Consider the following 11,872-nt stretch of genomic DNA (forward strand, 5'->3'; position numbering starts at 1 on the left):
GGGTGAGTGTCCTGAGTGCCTGAGCAGAAAGAGCAAGTAATGGAGTCTCCTCTGAACAGTTTGAGGTAGTCTCTAGCCAGAACCAGTTTTTCTGGGAGATTTGCCTGCAAAGGCAAGATGTTGGGGAGCAAGTGATTGGGATTTCTAGGGGAAGGTGTAGACAAATTCCTGCTCCAGGTCCTGGATAGGCCAGTCTGTGCCACCCCCAGCCCATCTGCCCTTCACAAACAAGGAGAAAGTGGCTTGTGGAAATCAGTGGCAGCCTGGCTGTGGCAGCCATGTGCTAATGCACTCCTTGATTCAGAAGAGAGAAAAAAGCAAGTACCAGTGTACAAATCCCACACCTTAGGGGAGCAGACTTCCACTTATTTAGGAAAATAGGAGTCCAGAAAAGCTTATAGGTCTTGAAGCACAGAATCCTGCAAGCACAAGATTATTCAGTTCTCATCTTCAAGAGGAAAAACACATCTGCCTAGACCGACTTATCTCATCAGAGACTGCACAGAGGTCTCTGAAGCAGAAAAAAAATCAATGTACAGGGGATTGAGGCAAAAACAGGCTCCAAGGTGAGCTATCCATGGCATTGATGTGGCATGTATGGACAATGTTAGAAAAGCAGAATCTCAGAGTGGCACTTGCAAGGGACATTAAGGGTCACAAGAAGGTATTCTGTTGCTACATGAGGATTTAAACAATCAATAAGAAAATGTCACTAAAGCAGGAAGGTGGGGCAGCAGCCCCACATGAAGCTTGAGTATTTGATATGTTCTTTGCCTCCAAGTTCATCAACAAGATGCTGCCTTCATGTCTGCAATGTCCCTCATCCTGCCCTGTGGTTACAGCCACACAGGGCAGGATGTGTGTGTACATCCAGAGCAAGTGATGGGGGTGAATGAATTCTACTTCCAACAGCTGTTCCAGCAAGGGCCTTTTAATCCCTTTTGCTCCAGTTTGCTCTGTAAGAGGAAGGGTATTGCTGTATACGCACTGAGCAAAGTATTTTTATCAACCTTTTTTTCCACCTGTTGGTTGGCTGGACTCTGACTAAAGAAGCAGAATTTGTCTATTCCTGAATGTTTTCATTTCTTTTTCTGTCTTATTAATTCATGTAACTCTTGCAAAAGCTTTGGAAACCATACATGCTATGATTTCACAGACAGATGAGTTTAGACATGAAAGACAGAAGACATCCCTTGAGTGGCTTTTTTATTAAACCAGACTAAAATGGATGCAAGGCAAACTTTGTCCACATTCCTGGATTTTCTTCATAGTTGTAGTCACACTTGTTCTCAGGCAGACCCTCAAGAGTATCAATATTTAAGTATATAGGAAATCATACCAGGTACTTGCATTTTAATATTCTTAAAATAGTTTAAAAAAAACCCAAACTTTTCAGTCAATTTGTATACTTCTAGGTTTTAAGTAGCTTTACAGATCCCTTAAAAACTTTTTTATATTTGCTCTTTTATATTGTTCCTCAAGGTCAGTCCTTTAGAGGCTCCTTACCTGTGAAGGGAGAAGGAGTGCTGTTAAGGTGTACAAGTCCTTCCTCCAGCTTTTTCAATGTGTATGCCAATATTGCATCCCTGTGCTGCACTGCTCATCCTCATCCCACAAAGGCCTTCCCCTTCCATCCCCCTGCAGCTCAGACTCAACACTCAATTCCCAAAGCTGAGTGGAGCAGCCTGGAGAACACGAGGCCACCCTAATTCACCTGCTAATAAGAGATAAAGAACACATACATACCTTTCCTATGGCCTTTCCTCAAGTCCATACTTGCTTTTCTCTTTCAACACACCTTGGATATGCCAGCTGTCCTCTCTCACACTGTACTTGAAATAAAGTTGTGCCAGATTCTGCTCCAAAATGGTTCTGTTTGCAGTAAAATCCAACATAATCCCCATGGTAAAAGTAAACTTGATCTGCATAGAATGCTTGTAGCAGCACATTATTTTTTTCCATTTCAGTTTTTGACAAAGTACACGGCTCTAAAAAAGAGAGACTTTATCACTGCTAATAAATGGATTCTTTTTCACTGCTAATAAATTGATTCTTTTTGGAACAGACTATTTTGACCAGGCTACACTAAAACTGCTAATTATTTCCTATTGTCTTATTATACTGCAGGCACATCATAGTTAAGGAAATAAAAAAACCCCACCAGATAAGCTTAACTTGCTTCATTGTAAACTTTTATATGTCATTTGAAGACACTGAAATTGAGACTTAAAAGTTCTAGCTGACAAGACTCTAAGGATCTGATTTTGGAGACAATTGGGGTTTTCAGCCTGGCAAAAAGAAGGATGCAGGGAGACCTCATTGCACCTTTCCAGAGCCTAAAAGGGTTTATAAGAAAGAAGAAGACAGAGTTTTTAGTAGGGCCTGGAGCAATAGGACAAGGGTTTGTGGTTTTAAACTATAAGAGGGTAGATTCAGCCTAGACATAGGGAAGTCATTACCACCAGTGAGAAGGGGAAAACACTGGAACAATTTTCCCTATTTTCCCTTCTCCCAGAAAGGCAGTGGTTGCCCATTTCCTGGGAAAGGCCAAGGTCAGGCTGGGGAGGGCTCTGAGCAGCCCTGCTCACTGCAGGGGATTGGACCAGATGGCCTTTCCAGGTCACTCCCAGGCTGTTCCTTGAGGATTTGAATTCTATATAGAAATAAGTGCTTCTTTATCTTGTTTATCACACCTACCTATACAAACTGGAGGTGAGGTCCATTGTCCTTCAGAGCAGTAGATTCTCTCAGAGCCTTGCAAAAAATGATACTCAGAGCAAATATACTGAACTGAAGAGCCACTGTCATACTGGGGCAGTGCTGGGACAGTCAGAGCTCCATTTGCAATAGAGGGTGGAGAGCCACATTTTTCTGTAGCAGCTGCAACAACAATAAAAACATTTAAGGATAAGAAACTAAAAAATTGACTGCTTTATCATAAATTAAATGAACATGAAGGTTTTCTTTTTACAGCTCTCTTTCTACAGAGCTTTCAGTTTCCTGGGCTCAGAGCAGAGCTTCCCCCTCCCTTCTACAGCCTTGCACAGCAAAGGGAGGTGTATCACTTTTCCAAGCTTGGCTATATTCAACAATAGAGTTATCTTCTGCATCTGTATTGTTGAAGCCTAAACACTAATTGTTGAAGCCTAAACACTGATTATTTACAGCAGGCTCCAGGCCTACACTAAAAGCAAAGCAAATAATTTCTAAATAGGTCTAAGATGGAGTAATTAAAAATGCAATAAAAAAAATATTGCTTTACCTTGAATAACACATTTTGGATAATTCAGTCTGCCTTGGTCACACTGTGTCCTCCCAGGAGATGGAATGGCAGTCTGGAGAAAACTAAATCCCTGTTTACATTCAAACTCTATGAGATCTCCATGGAGGAAAACTAATTCTTCCCGTCTCCATTTCAGTGTTAAGTTGTTGCTGTCCATATCAGTTACATTCAGAGTACATGGTTCTAGGAAATAAAAATGTATTTTAATAAGGAGCCACCTTAACTGATTTCTTAGCTCCCTTTTGTAGGAGTGAAGAAAGAGAACCCCATGTCAGTCAAAAATTCTAAAATGCTTCTGAATTTTGCAAGACAAAGAACTACAGATGCATTAAAAAAGTGCAAATGGAAAGAAATTGTCTGAAGTGACAGCAAAAACCAAATACATGCAGAAGGAATGGCTGCTTTCTGACAAGTTCTTAAAACCCAGTGCCAGGATCACATCAGGGAGTGTGGCTTTCCATTAGATGATTAACCTCATTAACTACTGAAACCACTGTTCACCATCAATAAAGCCTACAAAAATAAATTTCTACAAATTCCATGAGAATCACTGGGTGATAAAGGCCCTTACTGATGTTTTGCTGAGGGAAAGGCAAGGAGAACTCAGTTATTGGCAGTCTGGTGACAGTGGGTTAATACCAAATTCACATGGAATTTTCCTTAAGCTCAGTGTAACACCAAATTCCCCTGGAATTTTCCTGAAGTTAACATCAGCATGGTGCTTGTTTGTTTAGGTGAGTGTATAAAAGAAATCTCAGAGAACATGCAAAGGATGATGGGCTTATTGAGATGTTAACGAGATAAACAACGCTCACAGGAAGTGAGATTTCATTATTTCACAGGATTTGTTAAATTTGAGTACTCAGATCCAAAAATGCTGACCTGGACCTTTCAGTCTAGATGAGGTAACTTCTGTTCATTTAGAAATATGCAATTAAAACTTAACTGATTGTGTATTTTTATTTTCACAGTAGATTACAAACTGAAAGGTGAGTCAATTTAACACAGGATGTTAGTAAAATTTAATTATTTTATTAGAGGAAGGAAGGAAAGATAAACAAACAACTCTTGTTTGTATTCCTGCTAGCACTGGTACTTTTCTACTGGGAGTTCTATACATTGTTTTGAGCAGCATACATAAAAGCAGCACAGAAAAATTTGGCAGTCCACACCAGCATGAAACAACAGATATAAAGACATGTAATTAAAAAAAAAAAAAGCCTGAAAGTTTAAAAACAAAAGTCCAAGAAGCCATTGCTATTTCTTTGTTAATTGTATCTAAAAGCCATTTTGGGAATGGCTACACCATTCCTTCTAATCATCTACTGAAAGACAGGAAGAAATTATCTGAATCGACAATATGGAGGAAAGAAATTGGAGAATCCTCCCAGGAAACAGGAATAGCTAGATACTAGAATAGCTCACTCAGGAAACAGAGGAATCTATTTAATTGGCTGGTTTTAAGAACAGGCCAGAGGATACCCAGCAGAAGAGGCCTGCTAAAAATTTCATTGTGGTTCATCCTCCTAATTCTTTATTAACTCCAAAGAAAGAGAAAAGATGGTGATGAAAAGATTATTTAGAGGTTCCTGCCGATTTTCCCTTTTTATAGTACATATGTAATTTGTTATTTTCCTTCCAAGACTCACCTAAGCAGGTTGGTTGTTCTGTCCAGTTTCCTTGGTGACAATAAACAGTACTGGGCCCATCCAAAATGTGGTAATACTGACAAACATATTCTACCCAGGAACCATTTTTGTAACTTGCCAGTACTGGGCCCAGGACAGCACCATTTTTAACCACAGGTGGAGAGGCACAGTCTTGCTGCATTTCTGATATGGGACAGAGAGAGAGACAATTAAATCTAGATTAGATTACAACATTGTTAACACTGGTGAAAGTATTAGACCAATACTAGGCTGAGCAAGAAAATTTGTAAACAAAGAATCCAAACCAATACAATTCCTTTTCCAGGTTTCAGTTTTGGAAACTCTACCCTTGCCTTTCTGAATTTTAGACATGCATTTTATTTCCCTCCACCCTTTGCATCTATGCCTACTTTTGACTTTTGCTAGTTTACACTCAATACAGATTAATTATTTTTATGTGATGTAGACCATCTTATTCGTTACTTTATATGTTTCATCTATGTGTGGTTCAAAAAAACCCTCATTGTAAGTATTAATCAAAGGAACAACAAAATACTCATGAAGCTGCATGTCCAAATAATACTAAAGGGTATAAAATGACTGAAAGTAAAGGCTCTGTATGAAATAAAATTACAAATACAGAGCAGGCTTATTGGTGTAATTTAGAAAAAAGTAACAATAGCCTTTTATTTATTGGCTACATTGACATCTGTAGCCCATGCAAGCATTTTCAAGAATAAGGAACTGTCCTATAACAAAAGAATAAAAGTAGTCATAAAATGCCTATAATTGGATTGGAGAGTCCCTTTTAAATAGAAGAGCAACGTTCACCTACTCAAATCTTCATTGTGATGTGTTTGGTTTGCCCTTTTTTCTGCATCTGCCTCGAGTAGTGGTGGTGCTGTCCCAGATTCCTGGTTATCCACAGCTCCTGTAACCATAGCAGAGACTCAGAACCAGTTTGCACAGAAACAGCTCATTTTAAAGTACCAAAACAGGCAGATATGATGCACTGCAAAATGTAATAATCCCAGTTTTCCAGGGAAGGTGTTACAGGTGGCAGATGAATTCACCTAGCTCATCCTTTTTAATCTGGAAACCACAGATTGCCTGTAAAATATGCAGCACTTTGCCTCTCAAGCCTTTTAAGAGAGGAAGGATAACAGTTTTGCAGATAGAGAAACTGAGACTCTCCAGACAATTAAGGCATGGCTTGAAGAATCATTTCAGTTCAGTTGTCAGCCTTCACAGAAGTAACTCACCAATACAGATAGAGGGTGATGTCCATTTTCCTCCTTCACACTGGATTTCCTCAGATCCTCTCCTTCCCAAGGTGCACTGTACATTAACTTTGTCTCCATTATGATATGTTCTTCTGGCTGTGCTGATATGGCCATGAGGGAGTGGTGGTGGAGGACATTTATTTTTTACATCTGAAAACAAAAAATTGCATATTGTTTTCTGTCGTACCAAAACCATGTACACAATTAAGATCACCATACACAAAGCAAGCCTATCACTCAAAAGGCTTTTTTTGGCTAAGCCGGAGTAATTTCTTAATCAAATTTTCTTAATTTTCTTAATACAATGGGAGACCCAAACAAACAAGTGATTTTGCATTCCATAAATATAAAATAAAAATACTATGTCATTGTACTGCTATAAACAAATTTGTAATTTCTCCACAGGGACTTAATAAAATGTCCTTTGTAGGACTCCAGGAAATAGAGATCTCCCATACCCTCCATTCATATACTATTTAAAGCAGATTATGTATTAATTCTAATGCTACAGAAGAAGCAATAAGCATAGCCCATTTCCTATCTTCAAATTAAGTTTGTGATTACTGTATCCTCAAAAGTAGATTTAGGCCTTGTTTTCATCCTCCTGAGCATCTCCACCTTCTCTGCACTCACTCAAGGAAAGTTCCTGCTGTGTCATGAGAATAAACACAGGGCTGGAGTCTAAGCTGTAGTAAAGGTTGTTTTGTGCTGCTTCCTGCTCTGCTCTATATCTCAACTGCTTCACCTTCCATTCTTTTGGAACTTTCTTTACTGAGACTCTCCATTATTACCCAGTGACTGGGGAAGTGATAGCAATTGCTAAAGGTGTGTTTCTGTCCTCAGGACAACCTTTTATCTGTTCAGAACAAGTAAAGTTTGGGGATGCTGTACAACTCTGAAAAGTACCACAAGCTAAGGAGAACCTTGCTACAAATTTTATTTTTAATGCCTCTCAAGAGGTACATCCCCATCCGACAAGGCAGGATTAAGCAGGCCTGGTTAACCCTTCATGTATTCTGAACAGTTTATTGAGCTTCAGGGTCTAAAAAATTCCCTGTAACTGTTGATTCCTGCTTCTGTGGGATACAACTCAGACAGACAACAGTAAGAGACAGTATCTGTCCTGCTGTTAGAGTTCACTGAAATGTAGTTCCAATTACCATTGCCTCCCTTCCTGCTGTCCTGGCTCCTTGCCCTTTGACTAGCACTTGATTTACATTTAGGCTGTATTTTTATTTTGTATTCATAAAGCATTTCTTGAAAGAAGGTGTGAGCTTTTCTCTAAGAATTTGACACAGTAAAACTATAAAAGCAAGGTACCTTCACACACTGGAGGGTCTGGATACCACCCAAAATTATAGCACTGAATTAAATCAAACCCAGTGACAGAATAATGTTTGTCACAGAAAAAGTGAACTACATCTCCTTCTTCATAGCTTTTCTTCACAGGATAGAAACCTCCATGAGCTACTTCACTCAAAGCGGAGCAGGTTATCCCTGGGAAGAAAACACAGCAGTGAAACCCCGGCAGGCTCCCTCCAGGGGGTGATTTATGTGTCAGTGGATGAGTTTGCAGGGCTGCGGACGTACTGGTGCAGCGTGGGGGCAGATCCCATCCGTGGGGGAGGCACAGCGCGGTGGCGGCGGCGCTCCCGGTGGCGGAGCGGAACCCCGGCCGGCAGCGGTAGCGCACGGTCCCGTTCCGCCGCACCTCCCGCGCCGTGTCTGCATAGCTGCCGTGCTCCAGCCGCGGCACCTGGCACCGCCCTCGGGGAGACAGAGCACAGGCATGAGCACGGCACGCTCCTCTTGGGGAGTGTTCCAAAGCTTCCCTTAGATACACCTTAAAAGTGGCCAGAGCCCAGGCAAAATAACGGAAAACTACAAACGCAGCTGTTGGCACGAGTGTTCTGTTGGTCATTTGGAACAGAAGGTTTGTATGGCAATGGATTTATTTGAAACAGCGTGATTTAATCTCTACTGATTCATTTTACATCTATTGTCACAGACATGTTTTATGAAAAATCCTTTCCTTAGGATTCTTTCTCCTGAGAAGCTGAGAGGCCTCAGGAACAAAATGTAATCAATGGTTATCTGCTGCTGTGGAATGCAACAGGTGGATCTGTGATTGGTCTCATGTGCTTGTTTCTAATTAATGGCCAAACACAGTCAGCTGGCTCGGACTCTCTGTCTGAGCCACAAGCTCTTGTTATTATTCCATTCCTGTTCTACTCTTAGGATTTCATCAGAAGGCTAGCTTTCTTCTATGCTTTTAGTATAGTTTTAATATAATATATATCATAAAATATAAGCCTTCTGAAACATAAGAGTCAACATTCTCATCTCTTCCCTCATCCTGAGACCCTGTGAACACCACCACAATCTATCATTTTACATCTATAATTTTACAGCTATCATTTTACATGTAATCTTTACAAAATCAGCAGCATGTGAAACCTGACAAGCTTTTTCCCAGAGGTACAGCTGAGAACCTGCTTTAGGAGCACTCAAATGACAGCCCATCACAGGCAGTTTGGCCCTACAGCAAAGACAGTGGAATTCCAGACTTCTGCAAGAGATTAGAAAGGAGAGAAGTGCACAACACTACCAAGTGTTTTAGTACAGCTTGGCTGGGAGGACCATCCTTGTGGCTGACACTGCACTGTATCTTCAGCAGCACCACCTGGGGTAAGGTAACCTGGATTACATTTGTATTGCAGTTTCTCATGGATTTTGAAGTCCATTTCTGTGCTGTAAAAAGAGCCATTTTCCAAAAGAGGCTTGGTGCATTTTCCTGAAGGACAGAAGACAGCTTGGTTAGAAAGAAAGAATGGAATATTTATTTTTCCTGCAAGCAAAAGAAGGGGTTTGTAGCTATATTGATCTGATTTTCTCAATTTATTGAAGAAACGCTGTTCCAATCATCAAACTATACCTCAAACCACCACATGGAATACAGCCAAGGAATCTAGAGCTAGGGAGACTCAAGAAGTTATACATCTAAGGGAAAACGAATAGTTTTCCCAGATTAAGAAAACTGGAAAACTTTATGTTCTTATATGAAAATATAAATGAGTAAATGCCCTTAAAATATGTATTGTTGTAAAAACATTCCATATAAACCTAGGTAGTCTCGACATAAATAATTCATTTCACCTTGGACATTTTATCCCTTCTGCTCTGCAGCTTCTTTTCCTCTACGCCCCAGGAAAACCAGCCAGCAAATGCCCCTGCTGGAAGCAATGATGAATAAAGCTAACTCACTGTAGCATCGAGGCCATGGAGACCATCCTTTTGCTGTACAAGTTATTCTTCCATCTTGAGTCCCACTTTCAGTTGTGTAACCAACCACGCAAGAATAGGAGAGCTTTTTTCCTTTATGCATAGGGAAATAGTAACTTTTGAAACTGTAATAGTACTGGGGAAGGTTTCCATTTTCTATCTGTGGCAAATCACAAGGTGTATCTGTAAAAAGATCAAATATATTTCCCACTAAAAAATTCCAGCCCAGATATGAATGGTTTTGCATTAATTTATCTAATATGAGCTTGACTGATTCAGGCTTTCAAACAAGAACAAAATTCTGAATACTTACAAACATGAAGGGCCTTTTGAGACCTGCTGAAATGAAGACATACTACAATTTTATCAGCTTTTGCTCTTGGGGTTTCACAAGAATATCAGCTGTAGAATAAAACCTCCTAATGTGAACTGGGGCAAACTGATGCAGGACACCTTTATTTTACCCTATTTTGCCCAGAAGCACGAGAACCCTTTGCTGCACAAACTTGCCAATGCCTACTGTAAAATTCAGTGACAAGTGTCAGGATTAGCAGTGCCTCAGCTCCCTAATTCAGAAAATGTTACCAGAAAAGTAGGATAAGCCGCTAGGAGACAATATAGGAGGTAGGCTTGCTTAAGAAAGGGAATTTAAGAACAGTCAACAGAAAAGAAACAAGAAGTGGAGATAAAAGAAATAACAAGCAGAATAGCAATTAAAAAAAAAAAAAAAAAAAACAAAATAACAATCCCCAGTAAAAGGGGAAAACATTTTTAACGAGTAGTGCTGAATATGACATTAGGTTACTTAAAGAAACCCCAAAATAACAAAACCAAAACAAACAAAAAATCCAAAAACAACAACCAAAAGAAGAAATCAGTGCTGAAAAGAGGGATATAAAAATGCAGGACCACCCCACATTAATTTCTGCAGGTTCCATTTAACCTCCACTATTTTGTAACAAAGTGTAACAAAGTGAAAAATACTTCAATCCCCAAGACACTACAAGACATGAAATGTTTTAATAGTACAAAATTTCAAATAGTACATATTGTAATAGTAAAACATTCCTAAAGAAATTTCTTCTGAATTAAAGGCTGAACATTTCAATATGACAGCTTTGAGGCTTAGACAGGAATCAGCCATATCATAACAGAATTGTATTTAAATTTTAAAAACAGTGTTTACTCAGTAAAGAGATGAAAGACATTGCACCTAAGTTACCAAGATTGCATATTCTAGATTCAATGTACAATAGAATTCAGTGTATTTACCTTCTGCAAAGAGTTTCCTTGGGCACACCATAACTAGGAAGATAAAATAGCTTTTAAATCTCATCTTCTTTACTGTCTCCATTTACAGTTTCCACCAGCTGTGAAAACTCCCTAAGTACTAGTTTTGTAAATAATTAACTGAATTTTCAAAGGTATTCAACAAATGCCTTAATGTTTATGGTATTTTGTAACAAGTTAATTCACTGGAAAAACTATTTTCATTTGTATTAGTTCTCCAAATAACTTGGCTCCAGACTGGCATGATTCTACTTCCATTTGGCAGACTTTGCCACCTGTAATTTATCATTTTACAGTGAAATCAGGCAAAGAGCTTATGGAACAATTTGAGCTTGCTGATTACTGTTCCCCTTACAACCTCCAGAGTCCCAAGTTTAAAGGGCATTCTGTTATCAGATTATTTACCTTGGCTGAAATCAGAGGAAATAGACAATTCCCCCACCCTCCAGCCTATCTCCTGAGTAAACCAGGCAGTTGCATGCTATAGATATTCATAATTTTGGAATTTCTTACATGAACAACATAGCCACTATTATTATCTGTTTTAGTTCTGTTGAATACAGCAAGTCTTTTCCAAGTATTTTTTTAAACCAAACAAGACAAAAAAATGAACCTAATTTACAGTCACCTCACTGACTAATAGCTATCAGTTGATTTAACATCATTAGAGCTATAAGGCTTAAATTTGGGAATAGGAGGGTATAATTTTACAGTTTGCATTATCTTGGCCTTTCTCTGAGAAAATTCTGCAATTCTGAGAATGCAGAAGAGAACAGAATGAACAGGGATGCTGTGATGAACACAATCTCTTCAGCCAGAGGAGATGCATGCTTGTATGTATTGCTCACTTGATAGGAAACCCACAGATCACCTCCCTTGTAGTGTCAGGTCAGAATTTGTAAATTCACCCTTACAACATATCTTGTTGTTCCATCACTATCTTGCAATGTTTACAAAACAGAGAAATTATATTTTCTTTTCTTGCTGCCATACATGATCCCTCAAGACATTACTAAAGTGGACTCAAGCTCCCTAAAAACCAGCCAGTTTTGAAATCCACAGCCCAAGCCTCCCTTTCTACACCT

At 39.3% G+C, this 11,872-nt stretch overlaps 1 protein-coding gene across 2 annotated transcripts; it reads right to left on the reverse strand.

Moving 5' to 3' along the window:
* Positions 1-1,190: 1,190 nt before the first annotated feature.
* LOC134422982 (coagulation factor XIII B chain-like) lies at positions 1,191-11,075 on the reverse strand. Of its 2 annotated transcripts, XM_063165523.1 has the most exons (12): positions 10,770-11,075; positions 9,480-9,680; positions 8,824-9,009; positions 7,806-7,982; positions 7,536-7,712; positions 6,195-6,365; positions 5,768-5,863; positions 4,933-5,115; positions 3,263-3,466; positions 2,698-2,880; positions 1,747-1,988; positions 1,191-1,506 (listed from the first exon to the last, which is right to left on the reverse strand). In XM_063165523.1, exons 1-11 carry the CDS (start codon positions 10,849-10,851, stop codon positions 1,765-1,767), a joined length of 1,884 nt encoding a protein of 627 aa, XP_063021593.1. In that variant the 5' UTR covers positions 10,852-11,075; the 3' UTR covers positions 1,191-1,506; positions 1,747-1,764. The 2 variants fall into 2 exon arrangements, with proteins under 2 accessions (XP_063021593.1, XP_063021592.1); XM_063165522.1 differs by lacking the exon at positions 7,806-7,982 and having other exon boundaries at positions 10,770-11,067.
* Between the last annotated feature and the right edge of the window lie 797 nt (positions 11,076-11,872).

Source organism: Melospiza melodia, chromosome 11 (assembly GCF_035770615.1).
Source record: "Melospiza melodia melodia isolate bMelMel2 chromosome 11, bMelMel2.pri, whole genome shotgun sequence".
In the NCBI taxonomy this organism is placed as follows: domain Eukaryota; kingdom Metazoa; phylum Chordata; class Aves; order Passeriformes; family Passerellidae; genus Melospiza; species Melospiza melodia.